The following is a 26381-nucleotide window of genomic DNA, read 5'->3' on the forward strand; positions in this document are numbered from 1 at the left end:
TGCTGCACATCAGCTGATGTAGTAGGGAATTTAGCCTTTTTAGGGGGAGAGGGGATATAAAGAGATGATAACCAAGTTTTCGGAATCTGGAGCTCATTTAGAACTACAACTACTTGTTTGAATTTTTCTGTTTTTACCCTAGTAGATGAGGTAGTCTTAGTAATGCATAAGCTGGTTTCAAGGTTTGGGTTCAAAGTGACCTTAGTTGTTTTTCAGAGCAGTTGAAGGCTGCAGGTGAGTCATTTGAAAAATGCAATATTGGAAATTTTCCCCATTTTGCATTTGCTGTTCTATCACTATATGAAGTAAGGGTAGAGAAAATACTTTTGCTTTTAAGCAAAATTTTGGAAGAACCATCAGTGCTTCCTTTTTTATTTATTTATTTATTTATTTATTTGCGAAGTATGGCTAAGTTGACTTTAAAATTATTGTTGAAATGAGGTGCTACTTTATCAACAGAACTCACAGTATTTTAAAGGCAGACAAACTAAACCTTACCTATCAGACCTTTTGTGCTGCAGATACCTGATTTGGTTAATAAGGAATATGCATGATTTGCAAACTGTCTTAATACTTCAACACTTCCTTTTACTCCTCCTAATATGCTGATTCACATATTTTCTTATCTCATTTGAATGACTTTAATTATCAATGTCCCTGTAGTGTTAATAATACAGTTTCAGCATGCTGTGGGGTATGTACCTTTTTTGCTGTTGGATTGAATTAATTCTAGTCTTTTTTGTAAGAAAAACGCTTTGTTTGAGGAGGGTGTTTATTTTTCTCATACTGTTTTCTTTTAATAGATATTTAGGATTTGATCATGCTGCCACACTCTTTCACATCCGTGACAGTGCTGCTGATTCCGTGGAAAGACTGATCTATCTAACAAACACATTCAATTTTGCAGTCCTTATACATGATGTTGTGTTACCAGAAGAAGCAAAACCAATGTTTAAAGTAAGCCCCATTTCGGTGGATGTTTTTGCCTGATAGCAAATGTTTAAATGTGCTGCACTTTGTTAAATTGTGACACTGATCTTCGTTGTTCACTGATCTAGGTCCAGAACTTCAGTAAACCAGTCTTAATTCCGCCTAATGAATCCAGATATATTTTTACACTTTGTTTTATGCCTTCCACATCATCTGTTCACATAGACAATAATATTTTACTTATCACCAATGCTTCTAAATTTCACCTACCTGTTCGAGCATACACAGGATTTTTAGATGTAAGTATTTTCCTTTTTTTTAGCTACTTTAGTCTAATTAGAGGCAGACTTCATAGGACTGTTTTAATTCTTGATTCTACTTCTATGGGAGGATGGCTTTTTTTAAAATTCAAAATGATTTTACCAGTTCTTTCTGAGGTTACTGCTGAAAAATTCTTTTTTGTTCCTTTTAGTTTTAGATAGAATTTCGAGATGGTACTGCTGTACTAGACTTATTAATGCATCTGTTAATGAGCTTAGAGTTTAAGCACATTTTCTATTTAACTTATGCTAAAATACCTTTATCAATCTTTCTAGTACTTTGTACTGCCTCCAAAAACTGAGGAACGATTTATAGATTTTGGCATATTGAGTGCAACAGAAGCTACCAGCATGTTATTTGCAGTTATCAACAGCAATCCGATAGAGGTAAGGATGGATTTATTTTTAGTTTGCCTTTTGAAAAACTTTACGTCAGTGTTGTTACTGAAAACAGTATCTTTTGTTCTTTTTAAGCTGGCTGTAAAAAGTTGGCATATTATAGGGGATGGTTTGGCCATAGAACTTCTAACAACTGAAAAGGGAAACAGAACAACAATAATTGCAAACCGTCATGAACTACAAAATACTAGTGCATCCGATCAGTCTTCAGTAAGTAATCCTTTGAATTCCTTTGAATCCATTGCTTAAAGCTAGGTTTCGGAGGAAAAAGGAGACAAATCTGTGCAACTTCTTGCAGTTTCATTTTAGCAGGCAGAGGGAGGATAAGAATTCTTAATTTTTGTCTGAATTTGAGTATGATAAAACATGCAGAATTTTTTTAGTTTATTGTAAGAAGCAGGATTATGTTCAGATTGGTTAGATTTTGAAACGGGAAGCTTCAGAAGCAGCAACCTCCATGCTCTCAGATGATACTCATCATTTATCTGGGAAGAATGGAATTTATCACCTCAAGGAATAGATAATTTTTGTGTTACTAAGTTATGTGTTTGAATTTTTCTTTTTACCACTGGCAGTTGTTTCAAATGGATTTTGATTCAGTTTAAAGAAATAAGAGGACGTTGGGTATGTTTTTTTATATTTCTTTCCATTTAATGGAATACAATGGATGACTTTTTCTGCCATTTACAGGTGATACTAGCATCGGGTTATTATGCTGTGTTTAGAGTAAAACTGGTAGCAAAAGAACTTGAAGGAATTCATGATGGAGCTGTGCAAATCACGACAGATTATGAGGTATATTTATTGTATATTCATGGGTGTTGCCCAAACGATAAGTTCCATTTTTAAGTATGAAGTTTTAAGAGTTGTATTAGTGGACAGATTGCAGTATTAGGGAGAAGTTGAGATTGGAAGGGACCTCTGGAGTTCAAGTTATCTCTGCAAGTTAACCCTGCATCAAACGACAGTAATGCTACTTATGCTGTTTCTTCTCTGAAGGAATGAAGAATGACTTTCATTATGATTTTCATCTGGCTTTCAGAAATATCCATTTAAATCTGACCTAATGCTTTGAGGTATGGGTTCTTCAATGACTTGACACATTCTCAAAGCATCAATGCATGGATCTTTTGGCATAACACATGCTGACAGCGTGCTTTTTGGTACGTTATCAGTTACTGAAATTGAGCTGTAATTTCAGAGGGTTTTTTGTCAAAACCCAATGTGAAAGTTGTTTTGGAGAAATTGCAGTTTGCCGACAGTTGATGAAACAGACTTCTTACACTAAGATTAGTAAGGGAGAGAGGAACAACCAGTTAATTCTCAACTTCATATGCCTTTCCAGTTAATAAATTATTTTAGAGAGATTCTAGATCTCTAAAAGAGAGACATTCTAATACATGATGGAATCTGTATTTAATATCTTTGGGTGATATATGTAGGAAAAAAAATGTGACACACTGTGCTTTTGAAGTCAGGAAATTTTATAGCTTATTGGATGGTTCTGATGAAGCTACAGAAAATGGGTAATTCCTAATTTCTGCCAGTTGTCTGAGATTTTAAGCTTTTTTTTTTTAATATGTCCATACATGTATGTGACCCTTCAGTTACAGAATCTGAAGCATTTTATTTTCTTGCTTGTTCTTACAAGTTATTCTACTTATATTGGTAGGTTTAATAATATACAGAAAGGATCTCATTGCCATCCCTTCCAAATTCCTTTTTCTAAGTCTACGTCTATCTCAAGGTCTTACCATAACTTCTGATGTGTTTTGAGAAGTTCAGTATATCCTCTTCCCTCATGCTCATTCACTTTAAAGATGTTATTCTCCTGTTTTCCAACAAAGTAAGCCCCATTCAAGTGAGACCTATGTAATGCCCCATTGGAGAGCTTATATTTTAACTGTGACTTTGTGTTCCATGTAGAATGGTGCTAAGTATGACTGAGCAAAGGAGTGCTTCCTGACAATATGGAGTGACTGTTCTGAATATGATGATGTGTTGAAATCTTAATTCATGTCTCCATGTTTTAAATGTGTATATAAACCTAGGCTACGTTAATTGTACAACTTCAGGGTTTTGTTACTCTATGCAATTTATAAGTGGAAGAGACATTTAAAGGCTGAAATGTAAGGGTTTTTTTCTAAAGTTTTCTTGGGTTTTTTTCCAGATTTTAACTATACCTGTGAAGGCAGTGATTGCTGTAGGCTCGCTGACCTGCTCCCCAAAACATGTTTTTCTTCCACCTTCATTTCCGGTAAGAGGGTAGGGTCATAGCATTAAATGGGTTTTTTGCTGTGTGTTTTATTTATCTGTCCTTTTTAAGAGAAACCACTGTCTTGAATTGGTGCATGTCAAATTGCTGGAGAGATTGTGCTACTGAACTGTTGTGGTTCAGTTTGTCGCTATTTTTTGTTCTCCCCCCCAAAAACGTGTCCCAGGCATGAGTTATCCCTACATCTCCTCTACTACCCACTTGAATGGGATCTTGGAATACTGATATGATCCCAAACCTCATTCTTTGGAGCTTCATTGTAATGTAGCTGTGGTCATTTGGTTATTACCAATTCACGTGCGTTGGCACCAAGAGTAAGAGATGAAATTGCACAAATGCATTTTTCAAATTCCTGAAGTGTAATACCAAAGACAACAAAGCCAGCTAATAAACTGATGTTTTAGTATAAGAAGTCCTTGATCTCTGTGGAAGCATTATTGTATTGTTCCCACACTGAAAGTTGATCTTCTTGAGGTTGCATGGTAGAGTACATGAACAGGAAAGCGAGAAAGCTGTGTGGGTCTAAAGCTCTCTGCAAAAGTATGTAATGGCTGTTTTCATCCCCGCTCCTACAGTAGTGTTTATTCAGTGAGTGCTGAAAGCAGCTTCTTTTCGCAGGGCTACAGACTCAAGCAGCAAGCCTATTAACCAGATAATACTTTCTTCTCACTTGGCATTCAGCATAACCATAGAAGCATGGGCAGTCAAGGCATATTGACTTTGCAATTGGTATTTCATTGAAGTCTGAACTTTATGTGACTTTCTGATGAGTGGCGAATGTAATATGATGGAAAATGATGGAGAGGTTGAAAACTGGGGGGAAAAAGCAGCAAAAGGAGATAGAGATGGCAGTTTTCTGAATGGATAAAACTAACTCCACGCATGTTGGTGGAAATGGTTTTTGTTTTCTTGCCTGTCCTGCATAGGCTCAATCTGTCGTAGAGCACAGCCTGTTCTCACCTCCTCTTCCGATAGCTCCTTAGTATCTCCTGTTTATCTTACAATTTGTGTACTCTTAAATAGTAATTTTTCACTGGCACCTTATCAAATGCTTTAACTCATGGCTAGTAGATAAATGGTAATTTTTTGAAAAAGTAATGCAGTAGGTCTCACTGGAGGAAGATAGTTCAATCAGCAGGACTTCAGTAAATCATTGCTACATTTGCCCCATTATCCATTCCATCTCCCTTCTGATGTCCTATTTCACAGATTGTTCTGAAGTCCTTTGCTACTCTTGAGGTCAAACAGTCATGCCTACAGTTGCAAAGATCACTTGTTATTTTTTATCTTTAGGATCTATGTTTCCTGTTTGACTATATGGCCTCACCATCATATGGGTATATATTACACTGACTACCGTATCTATAACTTCATCTATGAACCACTCCATAAGTCTTTGATAAACTGAAATAACTTAACAGTCCGTTTCCCTTTCTTTCACCAAAGATAAAGCAATTTCTATATTCTGTATCCTAATTTATATAGCCTAATTCCTGGCAAGATCATCGTCCCTCTTGAATGCCACATTAAAATATGTCGGGCCCTAAAGAATTAATTTTTTTTTTAATCTCCTTTTATTTTGTTCTAACTGGAACAGCTAAATTGCTTCTCGTTGTATCTTAGTATATGCCGAAGGTCTTGGTTAGCTTGATTCTACCCACAACCCCCCACACCCCCCATTTTGCTTTTGTTTTGTTTTGGCAGGTACTACTTCTTGTAACACCTACGTTTCTCAGCCCCTAAGGCATAGCGTCCTTGTCATCATTCTTTCTCATCCCCAGGCTCCTGTGATTTTTTTTTTGTTGGCTTCATGCTCTTTTCTAGTAATGTTTTCATGTAAATATTCATTCAGGGAACCTTTGGGCTCCCCCATCTTGTTTGGTAGTATAGATTCAGACATAATTACCACTTTTGACAAGATTCTAGACTGTTTTCTGTGTTCAAGCCCCAAGCTTTTCAGAGCAGTCAGCTTCACTTACTACTGCGGTTAGTTGATGGCCTGGTTTCGGCTGGGATAGAGTTAATTTTCTTCCTAGTAGCAGGCACAGTGCTGTGTTTTGGATTTAGTAGGAGAAGAATGTTGATAACACGCTGATGTTTTAGTCCTTGTGAAGTCCTGCTTATGCTAGTCAAGGACTTTCCAGCTTCCCATGCTCTGCCAGGTGCACAAGAAACGGGGAGGGGGCACAGCCAGAATAGTTGATCCAAACTGACCAAAGGGCTATTCCATACCATATGACGTCATGCTCAGTATAGAAACTGGGGGAAAGCTGGCTGGGGAGCAGCGATTGCTGCTCAGGGACAGGCTGGGTGTCGGTCAGCAGGTGGTGAGCAATTGCACTGTGTAGCACTTGCTTTGTATATGCTATAATAATGTATTATTATTTATTATTATTTTACTTTATTTCCATTATTAAATTGTTCTTATTTCAACCCACAAGTTTTCTCACTTTTACTCTTCCAATTCTCTCCCCCATCCCACCGGGGCAGGAGTGAGCAAGCGGCTGGGTGGTGCTCAGTCGCTGCCAGGGGTTAAACCACGACAGTCGATCACTTAGCTCTTTTGATGTTTGAGAACATTGACAGCAGACTTGCTTTTCCTTCTTCTTGGATTTATTTCAGACTACACGTATGATCACTGAATTCATGATACTCTTGCGTTGTTGTGTAATGCCTCCATTACTTATGAAAATAAGCTTAAAAGAGCATCAGTTATTCTTGTTTCAGTGTTTGTTAGAGAAATTTGACAGCTATAACATCCAGGAATAACTGGGTGCTACAATTTTGGTAACACTTGCTTTTCAGTTCATACCTGGGATGTAATTCTCCTGCAGCTGCCCGGTTCCCAGTGCTGTGTCTCTGTTTATAATTTTAGTGTATTTGCACCTAAGTCTGATTTCTGGTATTCTGTCGAAGTTTGTCAGCAACACACTAACAGTGTATACAGGCCTTGTAAAGGTCAGTGTCTTGATTTAAACAGATCTTAGCGGTGTTGACTTCTGCTTCGTAATGGCGTTTTTAGCTCACAGTGCCACCTCTCAACTCTTCCCTGATCAAAGCTCGTCTTTGAGGACCTGTACGCTAAATAGCATTGTTCTGTTTTTCTTCCTGCTGATGGTTAAAGTCTTCTATTCTTTCTCTGTTGTTTCATGTCCAAGTGCTGTGTAAGGGTCTTAGTAAAATACTCTTCACTTGTTCTACAGAGTTTAACAAACCTTTATCTTGCTCCCATTGATGGCAGTTTGTTACTCACAGGATTCCATAGATGAAGCTCAGACATACCTCTTACTCAGTTTACCAGGACTATACTGTTTAGAGATTTATTCTTGTAGTTTCTTTCCCTCTGCACTTGCTGCTTTTGAGGCTGTTACAGTATGTGACTATTTCCTGAGGCTACAGTCAAATTTTGAGCCTGCAAATGTGCATCTCTCCACTTCAGTCCTTAGCTTAGAGAAATTTTTAAAAAAGCTGAAATTATTGATTTAAGGGGAACATGAAGAACTCTAGTCATGTTCATTAGAAGATAGTCTTGAGTATTTAAATTTGCTTGTATTGATTTATTTTACATAAATCTGAAATCTTGTCACTGGTCCTGAGTTGCGCTTTTTTGTTTGTTTGGTTTTTACTTATCATTTACTCTACACTTGTCAGGGTTGGGTTTTGAGATAAGGTGAAAAACATGGCCACAGAATCATTGATTTTACAGGTGAGGGCAGGGGGAGAGCTTGAGCATTGTAACGATTCTGATCATGACAAACAATTAAACTGCATGTTCTGTGCTTAAAAGGTAAAGTAATGTTTGGCTCGGAAGAGGAGGCAGGGTGTAAAGGTGTGGGAAAAAACTTGCACTGTTTTCTTTTCAAATGTTGTAAATTTTAGTGCCTGGTGTCATAATTTCATTGGGAGTGGGAAGGAGGGTTGTACCTATATTTTTAAATACCCTCTGTCACCTGTAGTGTTTGTACTCTGCAGCTTCACTCTCCTGTTCCTTTCAGGTTATTTCTAGTTACTAACAACTACGTACTAGATCTCTTACAAGAAGCTTGTTTCCCTTTTGTAATAGGAGGCTCAGAAAACTGAAGTTTTCTCTTACCTTTCCTCCTCTGGTACTTTTCTAACATGATTTGATTAAGCAGAACCGTTGACCTAGCTCTTCAAGACACTTAAGGTATACTTAATTTTGAAAGAGGGATGAACTGTGTTTGGAAGCAGATGGAGGAAAGAATACAACTTCACAGAAACTTACCTTGAAGTGTTATAAGTGGCTTTTGTTTTTTTAAGATGGCATAGTTAAAAATCTCAATTTAACATTTCAGCTCTGCTGTGGTGTTTGCCAGCCTGCATAAATAAATGCATAAGCTAGGGAAAATGCATATCCTGCAGACTTTTTTCATCCTTTCTTTTCTTTAGGGGAAGGTAGTTCACCAAAGCCTGAACATTATGAACTCCTTTTCTCAGAAAGTGAAAATACAACACATACGCTCCCTGTCGGAAGATATAAGGTTTTATTATAAGAGGCTAAGAAGTAATAAAGAAGATTTACAGCCAGGGAAAAAATCAAAGGTTTGTTTATGCCTTATTTCTACGTGTTTACAAGTTCTCTCTTCATATATAGCATATGTTAAGTTTCTGTGGTCATCAGAAATCTTTTTTTTATTTTGTTCATTAGATTGACTGTGCTGTTTCTTAATTCATCTGCTCTCATCTGTTTTACAGATTGCAAATATTTATTTTGATCCTGGTTTACAATGTGGAGATCATTGTTATGTAGGATTGCCTTTTCTATCTAAATGTAAGTAATGTTCAACTTCATAATGAAAATCTTTTAAAAAAAAAAAAAAAAAAAGAAGTTTTCTCCGTAAGCAATGATTTTACATGAAGAGTTTAAAAAACACATTATTTCTTAAAGCGGAATCTAAAGTACAGCACAGTGTAGCAATGCAAGAAGATGCGTGGGATTCTGACTGGGATTTGCATGAGAACTTATTCAAAGAATGGACAGAAATAAGAGAGAACTCAAGCCATAGGTAAGTATTTTATCCCTGTTACTTTCTCAGGCCTTAAATCACTAGATAATTCTGTATTATGTGTGCTCTTATAAAATACAAGTTTTCTTCATATTGCAGTGCTCTTTGAGAGGGGGCCAAGGAGGAGTTATTTGGCCTTCTCTGCAAAACTTTTAAAGAGAACATTTGAAAAGTTAAACAGTAATAATTTCCTGAAGTCAAACACAACACTGAAAGTTACTATTCACTGGAATATGCTGCGGTTCTTGAAAAGATGGCAACAGCGAGGCAGTCTTTACTCTGCAGAAATTTCCAAAACCAGATTGTACTGTTTGTGCAGTATGCCTGCTTAATCTGTTTTAAAGTAGTAACCTTGCTATCCCTCTAAGATTTCATAAGGTTTTCTGTTGCTGCTATTCTGAGACTACTGCACGTCAGTGAATTTATCAAATTGGTATTTTTCCTTGAGATCTGCTAAATAGAAGGTGATTAATGATTGCTATTTTAATATTTAGAAAAGTCAAACTCTGTAGGCTGTTGTATACCTTTTAAACATCTGCCTTCCCATGCATAAAGTGATTTAATTTCCAAGAGACATAAGTTAGCGTTAACAGCAAGTACATGTGTCTTTTGTGATGATAGCATCCAGACTACCGTTTCAAAAGGTATGCATATTTGTGGAGAAACACTGTATGTATGACTGTATGTAGCTAAATAAAGTAACAAAAGCATACATCCTTTATCACTTCTTTGTTATAATGCTGATATATTAATAACTCCTGAACAAATTTGATCTAAAGGGAATCCTCTATTTAGCCACACCAGTAGCCTTCAAGTGTCCTATCACCTACAGTAAGAGGACAGTAAAGGAAAAGTCTATTAAAAACTACTTCTGAATAAGTAGCAGGTCTACCTAGAATATACAGTGTTTTAATATTATTTAATATAATATATAATCCAGAATATGCAATGCTTTTAAAGAGAGTTAAAATTAATGAGCTATCCAAGGTAGCATTCAGAAAAGGAGAAACCGCTCCTTCTGAAGACAGAGCAGTTCTGACTTGGGCATCTGGAGTCTCTCCAAAATGCTTTTCTAGGTTTGAAGTCTAGCGTTTCATCTGTTTTGCTGACTGGAGAACTCAAATGCTGTTAGTCTTGTTTCAGCTCATGGTGAAGAGCTTGTAGGAGAACAGGAATCAAGTCTGTCGCAGAGGCTGGTTAATAGCGAAGAACTTCATTCACTGGTGGAAATAGTAGCTGGTACTGAGTGTGACTAGTTCAGATTTGCTTTAGATCTGTAAGACAGGAGTGTAGGCACGTGGTCCACGTATCCATTGCAGCAAGGGTACACGTACAGATCTACTGTACGCTATACATGTGCAGGCAAAACATGTTTTCTGGATGGTGGATGTCTGGGTGTTGTATTGGAAACAGTCTGTAGCAGGACTGATATTTTTCCTGTCTACTGTTTATACCTTTGTGAATCATCAAATAGATTTTGGGTTATTTTTCTTACTGATCTGAATCTCGGTTACATTCTCAAAATTTCTTTCTGCCATCGTAAGAGCTAGGCACTTTCTAATGAAGGATAAAATTTGTGTCTCACTGTCCAGAGAGCAGTGATTTAAGAGAAATGCAAATACCAAAAGATTTGTGATGCAGTGCATAAGTCCTACCACATTTCTCTGCTCACCTTTACCTGTAAATAGGCCGTAACAGAACTTGGAATGGATGGATGTTGACAACAACGCTCAATAGAGAATGTTTTTAGAATCTTTGGGTTTGTCTCCTATAGCGTGTTTTGGTGGTTTCTGTTGTGCTTTTTAATAGCACTACACATGGGCAGAGCTCAATGGGTTTTTTTTTAATTGCATATAAATAAAATGTACTGTGCTATTTCTCAAACTAATGTTGTTTTCAGGGTACTTTTAAGCCCTCTTTTCACAGGCTTTTCCTCTTTCACTCCTGTAAAGTAAGTTTCATAACTGTTTCTACAGACTGAATGCTGTATTTGAAGTAGACACAGATCTTCAGAAGGATGTCCAGTTGAAAATTACAGCAGAAATGGCCTGGCCTTCCATACTCAGTTCACCACGCTATCTAAGCTTCCCTCTTACCAATACAAACAGTTCATCAGTAAGTTCTTTTGTTGATAGTATCATTTTGTAGGGACTGCATTTTAAGAGGTATTTCTGATTGGATTAATACTAATGTAAACTTCAAAAAAATTGTGTTTCTGAATAGGAAGAAGAAATTTTTCTAGAAAATCCAGCTGACGTTCCTGTGTATATTCAGTTCCTTCCTGTAGCTCTGTATTCGAACCCATCCGCCTTTGTTGATAAAATGTTAGAACGGTAAGTATTGGTTTAGAGTACTTAGGGCCTTCTCACTCTATAGCAAAATGCATTTTACGAAGACTGCATGCCGTATTTGGCAGCTGTGTTGGTTGTTACAGTGTTGGCCACTTCTAGAATTTGAATGATTAGGCCAGTTGAGAACTGCATCTAGGCTGATTGCCAGTGAATGCACATCTGTATTTTTTTGCTAAGCTAAAATGATGTTTACATTTCTTCCTTAACGTGATTGGGGGGGGGGGGGGGGGGGGCAGGTAATAAGAAAAATCACATAATCCTTTTGGCTGTATATTGTTTGAGTCCTATTATAAGTTCTTGATTTGTGCTAAAATCCATAAGTGAAAGTATGTCATCATCTTCCCTGGTCTGCGGGGAGGAAAAAAATTGCATGTCTGTTTCAGGTTTAATTTGAGTAAACCAACTAATTTCAATCTGAGGACTCTAGAATTCCAAGTCTTCAGAAATTGTGTAAGTATTTCAATACATTCTTTGGATTTTTAAATTTAGATATTTCAATGTTTTAATAAGAGTTCAGTCATACATGTCTTCAAGTTTAGGTATTACTGTGTGTGAAAAATGTGATGCTTCTGTTCGATATTTTCAGGGAATTGGCTAAAGTAGTATTTCTTCCAATGTAACAGTTAAAATGTCACTTTTTCTGTATGCTGACATTATAATAGGATTGTGGAAGTCACAGAAAAACTGCATTTACTCATTCTCTTACTGATACAAGATTATTTTCTTCATTGTAGTGGTTGCTTTTCCCCCTTTATATATTTTTTATATATATATATAAAAATATATATTTTTATATATATATTTAAAATGTTTTAACAATGGAAAATTTTGAGGATAGAAAATGTTACGTAATGGCTTAATGCTAACTTAGTGTTTATACATTTAAGAACTTCTGAACTCTTTCTTCTAGTGGAGCTTTATGAATCCACATGGGTGTAGTTTAGCTCAGTTTTGTCTTGCTATGTTCTGCTTCTTAATAAACACAGGCGGTTTACTAAGGGAAATTCTTGTGCTATCAGACTTTCTGGTTAAAAAATACAGTATATGTTATTGGGTAGTACACTTCATTATGACAAGACCGATTTTCTAGCTAAAATAATACCATTTCTATCAAATATATGTAAAAATTTCCTATTTTTAAAGTGTTACTTTTGTTTTCCCTACTCTCTTAAGGTCCAGCCACTACAGAGCACTGTAGGACTTACGAAGGGCCTGGCTCGTCATTCAGTTTTAAGCCTAATATTAAAACCTGGTGAGAGAAAGTCTGTCAAAGTAAAGTTCACTCCAGTTCTTAATAAAACTGTTTCATCATTAATTGTTATCAGGTATGGTGGATATTTCTGAAATGAGCGTGAGTTTTTTTTCTGATGTTTTTTATTTATATATAAGATCATACTTGTGATCAGCTGTCAATAAGAAACTATCACTTTTGCAAGAATAACTGTAGAATCCCATGTGTCTGGAGAAAGATTTAATTTAAATGTAGTTGTGGTGTGTTTTACAGCAGTTAAACTGTATTCAGTACGTACTTTCTAATATAAATACACTGTTACACTTATCACAGAATGGGTTGGGTTGGAAGGGACCTTTAAAGGTCGTCTAGTTGAACCCCCCTGCCACGGGCAGGGACATCTTCAACCAGATCAGGTTGCTCAGAGCCCCGTCCAGCCTGGCCTTGAATGTTTCCAGGGACTGGGGCATGCACTACCTCTCTGGGCAACCTGTTCCAGTGCTTGACCACCCTCATTGTAAGGAATTTCTTCCTTATATCCAGTCTAAATCTACCCACCTTTAGTTTAAAACCATGATCCCTTGTCCTGTCACTGCAGGCCCTGGTAAAGTCTTTCTGTGTCTGTCTGATAAGCCTCCTGTAAGCACTGAAAGGCTGCAGTAAGGTCTCCTCGCAGCCTTCTCTTCTCCAGGCTGAACAACCCCAACTCTCTCAGCCTGGCCTCATAGGAGAGGTGCTCCAGCCCCCTGATCATTTTTGTGGCCCTCCTCTGGACCCGCTCCAGCAGCTCCATGTCCTTCTTGTGCTGAGGGCCCCAGAGCTGGACGCAGCACTCTGGGTGGGGTCTCACCAGAGCAGAGCAGAGGGGCAGAATCACCTCCCTCGACCTGCTGGCCACGCTGCTTTTGATGCAGCCCAGGATACGGTTGGCTTTCTGGGCTGCGAGCGCACATTGCTGGCTCATGTCTAGCTTTTCACCCACCAATACTTGGAGCCTTGAATTCTTACATACATGTCTTGACAGTAGAGACTCTAGATGCCATTTGCAAGATCAAGCTGCAATGCAAGTTCAGTCATTCTAGTAAAGAGCTCTGATAACTCTTTCACTTTTGTATCAGATGTGATACATTAATAGGATGATGAAATATAAACTTTTAGTAGTACTTCATTGGGTCTTTTATTTGTACGCAGTGTTGTGATTTCTTGAGTTTTTGTCTTGCAAATGCTGTTTGACACCCCCGCTATTCACTTCCGTATTGTGGGGAATTATCTGTGGAACTGCTTGTATTTCTGTCCTCCGGATTTGGGATATAACTTCACAGTATGTAGAGAAGCTTGCAGGAGCAATAGACTGCATAATCCTTTTATGAATGTTTCCCCATTTTCTTTGTACACAGAAATAATTTGACTGTAATAGATGCCATAATGGTACAAGGACAAGGAACGACTGAGAGCTTGAAGGTTGCAGGCAAACCTCCTGGTGCAGGAAGTTCTTTACGCTTTAAAATCACAGAAGCATTATTAAAAGATTGTTCAGAAAGTGAGTACTTCTTGAGCTACTATGCTGAACAGAAAAGAAATTACATTTTACGTGTACAACTTAAAATGTGTGGAAATATTTTTTCCCCTGTTCTAGTGCCCAGAAATTTAATTCCTTTAAATACTGAAATTGCTTCTTCATTGAGGCAGAAAATGAAATATTTTACCTTTTTCATTTTAATGTGAAAATGAGGAAAGATGAAACAAAAGCCCTTCATCCACTAAAATTCAAGATAGAGGCGGTGAAGATCCTAGTATGTTTATTAGGATAATCTCTAATTCCTAAATTTTAAGTCAAATTGGATCACAGATGCACACGCACACCCACACCCACACCCACCCCCGTATGCACATAACCAACAGGGGAAAAAGGTAGGGTATGTTCCTTAATGAAAATCAAATCCCAGCCAGATTCTACTCTGGGGTCAGAGGTTTTCTGCTCTGTGGCCCCAGGCTTGCTTCCGAGAGGAGAGCTAAGAATACCTGTTTTACCAAAGGAACCAGTAAAAGAGGTTTAGTTGTATCTGGTATTAAAATCTGCATTGTAACTTTGCAGATTTCCATACATATTTGTAAGGTGCCATGTTAATTATTATCTGAGATTATTCTGCTGCTTTGAGGGATGAGTAAGAAAACTTCAAGTAAAGCTTAGTCATTACCTCTAACATGTTGTGGTTTAGGGATTTTTTTGCTAATAAGATATGCGTAGCTCAGCCACGGATTTTATTTTTAAGACACAAGAAAATAAGCTTTAATTCTCCTCATGCTGGGACTTTTCACAGAATACCACAACACTAAGCAGTACATCAAAGAACTTTACAGCTTGGATTTTTTTTTTTTTTTTTTTTTTTTGGTGAGGCAGCAGTGCTATCAGAGGTTTGGGGGTTTGTGGTTTTTCGCTGATGAGTTGAGCGCTCTGGAATTGTACAAGTGCCCTACCTTGACAGTGATGAGAATCTGGCTTCGGAGATCTGTTTCTGCAGGTCACATAAAGATTTCCATGGGCCTCGCTAGTCCCCTTTCCTGCTATGATACTGACAGAACTCTCTTCTGCTGTAGAATATGAATATAGTGAAGGATAGCTGTTCAGCATTACACTAACCACTTTCTGCTGTTTGTTTCTAGAAATGAAATACAAAGAACCGAATTTCACACTGAGAAGAACATTTAAAGTGGAAAATACAGGGCAGCTGCAGATTAATGTGAAAACGGTGGAAATCAGTGGCTATACATGTGAAGGATATGGATTTAAAGTAGTTAACTGTCATGAGTTTGCACTAAGTGCCAATGCCTCTAAAGACATTGTCATATTGTAAGTGTTTTTTCTTGTATCTAAATGGAGCCTTACATTAGGAATTCTGTATACCTAATTCTGGTTCGGAAGAAAACTGTTGGTTAAATTCTGAGGTTTTTTACTTAAGCTTTGAGTGTTTGGGTTTTTTTTTTTAATACAGCATAAACCATGAATTTTTTCTCTCTCTTCTTGCAAACACTATTTGATTTTTAAATAACTTCAAGTTTTCATGACTGACTATAGTATCACTTTTATTACTATCCAGTAAGTGTCACTTACTGAGCTGGGATAGTGTTACTATATGGGTTGTTTTATACATTCACTTCATTGGGTTGTGAATGCATGTGGGATCTAGATTTACATATGTTTTTGGTGCCTTGAATGGTATGTAGAAAAGAGACTTGAGTCTAAGGATTATTACCATAATGCACAGCATTTTAGTCTTGCATATTTTGTCTGTTGCCTTAATGATAATGCTTGTTTAGTTCTGTCAGTTTTTATTGTAAAATGTATCTGCACCAAAACCTGATCATCTTAACACTGCTTGGATTTAAATTTAACTATTCAGAATATGGTATCTAAAAATTTCAGAAGATACTTCTGTTCTGCAAGAGGACGGACAAGGCTTAGTGGTGGACTTGGTAGTGTTAGGTTAATGGTTGGACTGGATGATCTTAAAGGTCTTTTCCAACCTAAAAAAATAACCAAAAAAAAAAAAAAAAAGATATTGCAGGCAGCGAAACTTCACTAGTATTTCTGCAACAATCTTAGTTTGTGATGAGACAGGAACATAGTGGTGATGTTTTTGAAAAGGCTTGCAGTTGTGACTTAAAGCTGAAGTGTTTAAAAACTTTATAGCTCGCATAATGGTCTGTTCCATTGCTTACTTACAGCTCTTGTTAATTTTTTACTGCATTCATAGCTTTCTTTTAACAGATTTGGTCAAAACTTAATTTCAGTTATTATAATGTATCTTCATATGGTGTAGCATATGTGTTAAGCATAGGTGTTTATGAACTTAGTCAAATGCATCCTGAGGTACTCGAAAGATACTCATAAGTATTTTTAGGCTAATTGCATGGATGATTATTAGTCATACTACTCGGGCTATTTGTTACAAATGTTTGATTGGGATGCCAGTCATGGCAGTCATTGGTGGAGCTTGTGGGTGGGTTTTTATTGTTTATGATTAACATAAATGATGTCAAACTTACATGCTGTTCATATGAAAAGTTCTAACGTGCTTTACTTTGTTTTCAGGTTTACACCCGATTTCACTGCTTCCAGAGTCATACGTGAATTAAAATTCATCACTGCGGGAGGCTCTGAATTCATATTTATCTTGAATGCCTCCCTTCCATATCACATGTTAGCAACGTGTGCAGAAGCGCTACCCAGGCCCAACTGGGAATTGGCACTGTACATAATCATCTCAGGAATAATGAGGTAGTGTGTATATGTTTGTTCTTACTGGTCTACGTGCGTGAACTACCGCTGCTTGAATACAGGTTACAGAGAAGTATATAGGTATTCAGTATGTGCTGTAATTGCTGTAAGATAAAATAGGGTGAGGAGAAAAAGAACAATTTAATAAATGCTCCTATGGCTTGAGTGTAAACAGTTTAAGGCTGAGGAGTACTGACTTTCTGCTCAAACTGAGGACAAAATAATATACTTATTGCTGGGCCTATTTCTTTAAGTGAGATACATACATACTCCTGTTAACCCTGGAAATGTGTAGGTTTCTGATAAATAATTAAGCCAAACTTGAGTCAAATTAGGTATTAAAGCACTGCTAACTGTGAACTACCATAGAAATTTAAGCATCTCTCTGGATTATTGTGCTTTGAAGAGATAGGAGGCAGTGCCTGTAATAAGCTTAACAGATGCCTTGGATGAATTTAACTTTGCTGCCACTTGTATGTGACAGACAACTGGTGATACTAATAATGGGATTTCGGAGAACCTGGAGGGCATTGTTTGCAACACTGCACACTCAGAGGTTACATAGCAGCATGTTAATGCACTTTTTTTTTCCTCAGCAAACAGATGTATGTTAGCTATGACTGGTTGAAATATGAGTTGAAAATTCCACTGCGTTTTCCTTGTCTAACCTCTACCTATCTATATTTATTTGAAATCTGAGGTTATAAACAATGTGTCCCTGCTCACCTCTTGGGTGCAAGAAACTTTCCCCCACTGCCTTTATCCAGAGAAAACCCCAGCATAGAAACTTATCACTGTCAGTTGTTACTTATCAGTAACAACAAATGCCGTTTTCCTTCTTCGTCAGTGTTAAGCTCGTATCTTAGTGAGATGGATTGCTGCTGTAGGTGCCTGTGATGACAAAGTGGTGTTTCTGTGTGCTCGAAAACCAAAGCATTATCACACGTGTAATATTCCTGCATTTTTTTTTTCATGTTAAGATACTAGCTTTTCTACTTTGATGTACTGTATTACATAAATGTTTAGTTAGGCTGTCTTTCCTTCTAGGGATTGATAAAAGAAATAAACTTGCAGCCTGCTTCATTTTCCTTTTTGACACCTCAGTACTTTCCTAAGTAATGCAGTGTTAGCTAGGAAACTGCATTTTTCCAAAGTAACAGGAAAAATTCTGTTACTTAGCAAATTTTGTTTCCTAGCTAACACTGTATTACTTAGGAAAACGCTGAGTAAGTACTTAAGTGGTTTTCTTCTGTATATTTGCAAGAAACTTATCAGCTTAGTTTCTCTTTAGTTTATTGACAGAGTGAATAACGTTTGTCAGCCTGTAAGTGTAGTTTGCATGGATAATTTTGTGTGTACTGTATTTGTTAATTGGACTTTACAAAAGAATACAGAATACTAATCCTTTCCCTCACTGTGTCTTTTTCCTACAAGTACAAAACATCCTTCTTAGCAGCAAACTAGAGAAGAGTCCTCATGTAACCATTTCATAATATTCTGAGTTCCTGTGCACAGACAGCCTCTAACTTTTAGGGTGCCATCACATAGGGGTTTGCTAGTTGCCACTAAAACAATATTTCCATATTGTTGCAAAGCTATCCTTAATTTCTAGGAATGAACAACTCTAGGAGTTTGTCTAGTTCATGTTTCTAATTTGATAAAGTGGTGTTTATTGTTGCCTTCCCTAAATCACTGTTGGTTTGGATTGTTACCATACTTGTGGCTCCAAGTTTTGAAGTCCAACGCGATAGGATAGGATATGTACAAACACAACAAAGGAGCCAGTCTTTTTGTGAGGAACTTACCAACTAGGCATATGTGCGCCGCAGGATAAAACCATGAGGGGAAAGAGGGATGTACCAAGACCATTCTTGGGTGTCTAGACCATGTTACTCCCCACTGTGTGGTGTTCCTCACACTAACTCATTTTGTCATTTAAATGACATGAACGCTTTAGGCTGGTTAGATTTTTCTTTTTTTTAAATAATTTTTTTAAAAAGCAAAAAAACCCCAACCACCACTGCTTCCACCACACCAAAACCAGAAAGTGCAGTTAAAAAGACCACAAACCAAGATTTGTTCTGGTTTTCATTTCAAAGCTGGTGTTTGTTTATCAAAACACCAAAGTTGGCTTATGTAGAGGGAGTAGGGCCCTTACTCAGAGAGTGGCAGAGGAGGAGAAGCCCTTAAGGTGCCCTTTTGCTGCAGTGTCCCCTGTGCAACCCAGCGGAGCCCAGCGTCAGTACCGTGAGGGGAGTGCTGTGGGGCTGAGGGGGAAGAGTGCCCACCCAGCCCACCAAAACCCTGTGCGCTCCATCCCAAGTTTGTGTAGCACTATGGTGGTAGAGACGTGGTGCTCTTGTTGGTATCAGCCTTGTGAAACTTTCAAATAGCATCAGGGATTACAACTGACAAGTGAAAGAGATTATACCTTATTCCTTACATCCCAAAGGTATTTCCGTTTTTGATGGCATGGCACCCGAGGCAAGCATTACTTTTTTGAGTAACAGTTTGTGTAAGCTTGTCTGGAAAATTCCCGTTTCTTTAAATTTTCTGTTGCTTGTTAACATCTTGGATGAAGATTATCTTTTCTACCTTCTGCCATCTGGTTATGCATCTAGAATCCTTTTTAATCCCTGGGGCAGGGGCAGAAAGCACTGCTAACCAGCTATCAACAGCTGAGTTGGTCTCCAGAGTTGCTTGTATTTTTGGTGATAGGTAAAACTTAAAAGACGATGTCTAGACTAGATTCTTCTAGCTAAAATTAAGTGAGAGGTATCTCGTCCTTTTGTGTGAATTGATGCTGGTTTTCATGCATTTAGCTTAGAAAAACTGGCAGTCAGAACAGGGGGGAGAACAGAAACTGAAGTTGCTAATTTAAAGTTCTTTTCTTATGAGCTTTCTAGGGTAATAGGCAAGGCAAGCTTTAGTCATCATCACTGTGTCTCTTCCCCCCAAAACTCCCACCTGTTAGAAGATGAAATCGATAGCAGTGCAATGAAGGTCTCTGCAGTGATTTTATTGCTTCATTCAAAAATATAGTTCACTGCAGTGCGTTATGTAAGTGGAGAACTCCTAAACACGGTATTGCAGCAGATGCAGTTAGTTGTAAAACTCCTTGAAATAATGCTCTTAAAGTTTACATCTCAGAGCAGCAGTACAATTCTCTACAGAGGGTCTCTGCTTTTAAAATGGAATTGCACCAACAAGTTGGGAGAGCTGCTGACCACTTGGATGCTATTTTAATATTTTAATTATATCTCCTTTTTTTTTTTTTCCCCTTTGGATTAATATTCTTCGCAACTGCATGTCAGACTCGTATCTAACTTCCGTTCTCGGTATTAGTGATGTATATACCATGCTAGACTTGCATATTTTATGTTTCTACCAGACAAAGTTGTGGTCTGGATGCAGTTTTCAGTTTTTCAGTACAAGATACAAACTTTTTGATTTGTGTGATTAGATTCATTCACCTTAAAATACTCAAAACTAAGAAATACTTAGATGACTGCCTCTCTTCTCTGCAGTGTGCTCTTTCTCTTGGTAATTGGAACAGCCTATCTAGAAGCTCAAGGAATATGGGAGCCATTTAGGAGACGCTTGTCCTTTGAGGCCTCAAACCCTCCCTTTGATATGGGAAGGCCACTTGATCTCAGGAGAATAGTTGGAATTTCATCTGATGGAAAGTAAGTGTATGTTTGGGGGTTTTGTGGGGTGTTCTCCCTTTTTTTTTTTTTCTTTAGTTATAAGGCCAGGAAGAAAGTAATACTGCTCTTTAGAACAGGTGAATGAAAAAAGGTCCTCCCAGTTACTTATAAAAAGATGGCTTGGATAAAAAGATGGATTTTGTGATTGTGAGGAATATTCATCTATTGGAAAAAAAGAAAGAAAGAAAAAAAAAAAACCCAACCAAAACCAAACCCTGTCAAGTTAACCTGTTAATGTTCTCAAAAATGAAAGATAAAGACTGCAGAAAAAATGCAGGCCAGAAGTTCCCACCTTTGGTGTCTTAGGTTAAAAAAAAAAAAAAAAAAAAAAAAAATCTCTCAGTGTTCCCTCCAAGCTATATATTGACTGTCATCTTACTGTGTGTTTGTTCGTATGTACAGCGAGCAAGTGAACATGGCAAAGGCCGCTGACTTGTCAAACAAGTTTTAGGCATTTTTGTTGGTTCTATGCCAAGAACAGTGTCGTTCAGGGTTTCTTTTGGACATAGTGGTTCTTTTTTCATGTGGAAGAATGGAAGCATTGTAGAGTGTATTTAAACACTTGTTCTTTCAGCTTGAATGCACTTGGATCAGATTCTAATCACAGTTCATCCAGAGGGATCTATGGAGCAGGCAGTTCGTCTTCACGATCCAGCGCAGGGAATCATAAACAGTGCAATGCAACAGCACACCTTCACAGCAATAGAAGCGCGCCTGATGTTGAGAACATCAAATCCAAACCCAGTTCAAGCATACCTAATAGGACTTCAGCACAAGCAGCTTCCGTGCAGTCAGCGAGCAGAGCGGGCCCCTTCACCTTGGATTCGAGTGCCACAGCTCAGACTCATGCCACAGGCAAAAGAGCCAAGGGCACGAGGCAGAACCAGCAGCCGACACAGCAGCAGGTGCCAACTTCGGCAGAGCAGCCCCTCCAGCAACCCCCAGCATCCGGGCCCCAGCAGCAAGAGCAACAGACTGAAAGTGCTTTGCCACAGCTACCGCTTCTCAGCCCGCCTCACGGCGAGTGTGCCAGTAGCAGAAGGCACAGCTCGGAGGATTCCGATCTCACTGGGCTCATAGAAACTATGGAAAAAGACTTTGACCATCCAGAATCCCCTTCCCCAGATGTGTTTACAGAGCAGCCCCCATCTCCGCTAGCAAAAAACAAAGGTAATACCATTCTGCTTTTTTTAACAGGATGATTCATTATGTAAGCCACGGAACAAGATTTAATCGACTGTAAAGGTCACGTTTTCATAGTGTGGAAAGTGAGAGCTTCTCAGCCGTTCCCTACCCTGCTGTATGTGCCTGTGTCTTGAACACTTCCTTTATTTGTTTTATGGCAGCAAAGTTCTCCGTGCAGTGCCAGATTGTGATTCTTCCTGCAAAATTTTTCGAACACTTTGATGAAAGCGAGTGTGAATGTTAGACATCTGACCCTCTAAAGAAGAAAGATGCTCTTGGTTGCTACTCCTTTGCCTTTGGGTTAGCATCCATCCCTCCCACCTCCATCATTTGTACTCCGGGCTGAGGGTTGAGGAAAGTTATTATTAGGAAAGGGAGGTTGGTATTGTGAAAACTGAGATGGGGAGAGAGGGAGGAGGGGAAGAGGGAGAGGTGGGTAAACCCCTGTGGTATTATTTGGGAATGGAATTCATCGTGCCCAGACTTGCAGTGGTAGAAAATCCTTGATGTCAGGTGGTCTGCAAAGTAATACACGGTATAATGTCTTAAGAGAATTATGACCAGTTTGTCAGGTATTCATCTCATAAAGGCTAAATGGTACACCAGCAAATGACGTGACTGTAGGTGGGTTTCATAGGCAGCATCTATGACAGCAAATAGTGGAGCTCTGGAAAGCAAAATGGCTGGTGCTGGGGATGCAACGTCCTCATGGGGCGTGTCTGGGAACTGGGGACATGCCATAGCTCCTCTGTGCAGCGTCTGTGTAAGGCTTCTGCAGTTGTACGGCGGACTGATCCAGTCTGTGCACTGAATGCCTGAAGGGCTGGGAGCGCTTCTGCCATTTGTGGTTCAACCTCAAAAGAAACCAGCTCTTGCACTCAAGTACTGCTGTACGATGCAGCCGCTACACAGTACGTGGGGGCCACTGAGGTTGGTTTCAAATGCATCTTCCTGATCCAAATAATGTGGTGTACCTACAGTAACATTTTTGTACCTATACCAATTTCTAGCAGTCTACGTATTGGGAGCTTGTCTTAGCGCATAGCTGCTTCTAAGTGTTGATAGACCTTTGACTGCATTTTTTTCAACTATATTTAAATGCATTTTCTTGAGATGGGTGCTTCTATTGATTGGTCTACCAATTTCAAAAGCCGTTTAAACGATGATGAAGTACTTAAATCGCAAGCACTTACATGGGTTCCATTTTTTGGCGTTACTTTCTTGTTTTGTAACTTTCTTCTGATTACAAATTCATTCAGATAAATTCACATTTTTCCTCCTGTTACAGAGGCTTTGCATCACTTGTGTTTTGACATGGTGGTATACTGAATATTTAAACATATTCTGTATTGCAAAATATATTATGAATGTTGCATTTTGCAATCCAGATAGTTTTCTTGACCTCTTCATCATCTTAGATCAATAAATTGGATTTATGCATGTAGACTGCTTTTTGGACAAGCTTTATAAAAATACCCCGACATTATCTGTAAACTGTAACTTGACTTACAAAAGCTCAATGCATCAAATAAAACTTGCCCATTTCCATTTGCCCTCTTTAAAAATGTAAAACCCTAGGGGAGGTTCCGCTGTCTGTCTGGATCTACATACAGACACTATTTGACTTTAGAGAAATAGCTAGAGCTACTCACAAACATTTGCAGAAGCAGCAGCTTCTGGACTAAAACTGGCTGGCATAGTGTCCTGGGCAGGATTCCCATCTAGTCTTCTGTTTCAGCTTCCTAATACTTGGGTCCTAGCAAACTGCTGCGGAGACTACGTCAGAGTTTTGTTAAACAGCTGCTTTACATTCTATTTTTATGTCATGATAACATTTTACATAGATTTTCTAATGGTGAACATTAAACAGTTCAGCAGTCCTGAAAGTAGACTAAATTTGAAGCAAATCTTAGAACGAGGCCTTCTGAGGCAAAACCAGAGTACCCCCAATAAGCTGGAAGCTGACCTTTGGAAAACTTCCATACAGAAATCTTGTATTTCCACTTTTATTTGCATGCACACTAAAAAGACTATTTTATCTCCAATATTTTTGTTGTTCTTGATACTGAAAACATCAAGTCTGGAAAAAAACCAAAGTTTGCAGGACTGCCCTTTGATATGTATTTGTATTTGCCAAAATACTGAAAGCAAGTTTATGTTTTGGTACAAACTTCCCCTGAGGAACACTTTGCCACATGAGATATGACAGCTATTGAGTCTGCTTCCAGACTCAATTCTGACTTGAGCTGGTACAAATCCCAGTAGGGGCTGAATCCACTTACTCAGCACAAGTTGACTGAGTCTTTACCTGAGTGAACTGTTAGGTCCATCCTGGAAGCTGTACGCAGGCACTGTGCGGCTTAGAGAATGCTTAGTCTGAAGCGCAGTATCTAAGAAAGATCTTACTGGTAAAGCCATATATTACATCTAATGAAAGATGTAAGAATATTGTGAATGCTCTTATCCTGTAAGAGAATAACAAGAGGCGATGGTAAGATAATGATGACTCCACGCGCGCGCACGCACAGTTTCTCTGTATTGATGCTTTTTCTGATAACTTTTTTACTCCCTGGGGGCTTCATCCTGCCTATTTTGCAAGCTGGGACCTCTGGCTTGATTTTCAAGATTGTTAAACCTCTACACTTTGAACTTATACTATGCTACATTTAAGTTAGCCTGTAGAAATTGCAGAAAAAACTTAATTGTTCAAGTAGCATTATTTATTAATATGTGGCTTGCTTCAAGAAAATTGATTAAATGTCCCCTGGAGTGTTTAACGCATTGTTTTCCTTACTTTGAGATGCAGTAACATTTTAATGTGTCAAGCCAAACTGTTTTACTTTCAGCTTAGTCATACCTCTTAGAATAGTACACTCTGAAAGAGTAAAATACGTCGAGGGGAGAAAGTATACTTGGGTGTGAGATTTCAGGGTTTGGGCGTTTGGTTTTTTTGCATCTTCGCTAGACAAATACTATTAGTGATTTTTCTCATCCACTCTAGTCTTACTGCAGGTTGTTTTCTAACTGACAAGCATGCTGATTGTTTCTGTTCTTCACTTGTTGGAATGATAAAGCTTGTACCAACTTCTAAAGTTCATGTTTAAATCTAGTCTTACATGGTGAAACTGTCAACTTGCATTCTAAGGTGTTTAAAAGGAATGCCAGGAACAGAGCAGAGAAGAATTAGAGGCAGCCAGGTGCCCACCATCTACAGAGAGGCAGTGGAGGTAGGGCTCAGGAGCGTAAATGCAATGGTGGAGATCAGGGTTCTTCAGGTTTGATGCTATTGCTCGGTTTTGATGTGAAGTGGCTGTAAATGGTTGGTGTATCATAACAGGCGACAAACTTCAGAGGCTTAATCACGTGGGTCAGCCTCTAGCATGAAGTGAACTAGCCCATCTTGGAGTGCTGCTGCTGAGAATCTGAAGCATCCTTATCTCCCTAGGGAAAGGGAAAACGCTTCAGCGCAAGGCTAAGCCACAGAAGAAGCGGGAAGAAAAGGATAGAAGAGGGAAAGGAAAGCAACAGGAGGATGAACTGAAGGATTCCTTGGCAGATGATGACAGTTCTTCAACCACAACCGAAACCTCCAACCCAGATACCGAACCACTTCTCAAAGAGGTACGGCACCGCTCATAAAGGGAGGCTCCAGTGTAGCTGGTGGCTCACCTGTTAGAGCAGGAATATAGTCTCGCCCCTCCCCCAGCTTTCATATACCATACCGAACAAAGGAAGAATGCTAATTAAAAAACATCTTTCTCAATACTTGCCTTCACTTCTTCTCTGTAAAATTTGCTCCTCTGAGTGTGAACATGCTTGAATCATGTAGTCATAGGACTGAAAGTGCCTGAGTGACTGTGGCTTGAATAAGCCACCAGTTGTCAGCAGCACTGTGGTAATTGTCTCTGCACGCTCCGAGCCTATGTTATTTGCAGAATAAAACGCTGAAGTATGGACACTAATTTTACTCAATAATTAAGGTGTATGCTAAAACCATGCATTTCATCAGTTACAAAGGGCCAGTTCAGTGGTGGTAACTTGTCAGCAGATAGTTAACTTCATTACTTTTGACAGTACCGCTACCTTTATTTTGCTCATTCGGCTTACATGCTTCTAGGCAATAAACTGAAGCTCTAATGATTTGTGTAGTGGTCAGGTTGTCTTAAATATTTTGTCCTAAAGCATGTGCTAGGGAACCAAACAAAGCAAAGGTAATCACAAAGAGAAGAAAACTAAGCCTAAATTTTGACATGTCTTAAATTTGAACTTTGGGAAAGATAGGGATTCTAGCTGGGGGGAAAAAGAAAAGAAATCCATATAATATATTTTAAAAGTTAAGGTCTAGTAAGCTTTCATTTGAAAATCACCTTTGATTTTTCACGATGGCTATTTGACGGTATACTTGTATTCAGAAAGCCTTAGAAGTGCGGTTTAAAAGAAAAAATAAATAAATTGAATGGTGAAGTTGCTCATATTCTTTACTTCATAGAAGAGTCTGTTTTAGATGTCCTGGACTGCATACAACAGATGCAGTATAGGTCTCAGTACAGAGCCAGCATCTTTTTAAGTAGAGTTGGAAGCCATGGTCTGAGGAGCTGTGTATTTATTTGCAAACATCAGATCTGCTTGAAGCATGTTAATTTGTTAGGTATTTTGATTTCTGCTTCTCCAGATAGG

At 38.4% G+C, this 26381-nt stretch overlaps 1 protein-coding gene across 5 annotated transcripts in view; it reads left to right on the plus strand.

The window, feature by feature from the left end:
- TMEM131 (transmembrane protein 131) overlaps positions 1–26381 on the plus strand; it is a 102137-nt gene that overhangs the window by 65536 nt on the left and 10220 nt on the right. For 4 of the 5 annotated variants that reach the window (XM_075711160.1, XM_075711173.1, XM_075711178.1 and 1 more), the window contains 19 exons: positions 804–957; positions 1059–1229; positions 1527–1637; positions 1725–1859; positions 2340–2444; positions 3820–3906; positions 8335–8487; positions 8641–8716; positions 8834–8951; positions 10928–11066; positions 11175–11284; positions 11686–11752; positions 12476–12627; positions 13931–14073; positions 15198–15384; positions 16627–16812; positions 20340–20498; positions 21094–21689; positions 25150–25325. In XM_075711160.1, the coding sequence (XP_075567275.1) occupies positions 804–957; positions 1059–1229; positions 1527–1637; positions 1725–1859; positions 2340–2444; positions 3820–3906; positions 8335–8487; positions 8641–8716; positions 8834–8951; positions 10928–11066; positions 11175–11284; positions 11686–11752; positions 12476–12627; positions 13931–14073; positions 15198–15384; positions 16627–16812; positions 20340–20498; positions 21094–21689; positions 25150–25325 (3025 nt within the window). The remainder of the gene's footprint in view (positions 1–803; positions 958–1058; positions 1230–1526; positions 1638–1724; positions 1860–2339; positions 2445–3819; positions 3907–8334; positions 8488–8640; positions 8717–8833; positions 8952–10927; positions 11067–11174; positions 11285–11685; positions 11753–12475; positions 12628–13930; positions 14074–15197; positions 15385–16626; positions 16813–20339; positions 20499–21093; positions 21690–25149; positions 25326–26381) is intronic. The other variant, XM_075711166.1, reaches the window with a different exon arrangement.

Source organism: Pelecanus crispus, chromosome 1 (genome assembly GCF_030463565.1).
Source record: "Pelecanus crispus isolate bPelCri1 chromosome 1, bPelCri1.pri, whole genome shotgun sequence".
Classification (NCBI taxonomy): domain Eukaryota; kingdom Metazoa; phylum Chordata; class Aves; order Pelecaniformes; family Pelecanidae; genus Pelecanus; species Pelecanus crispus.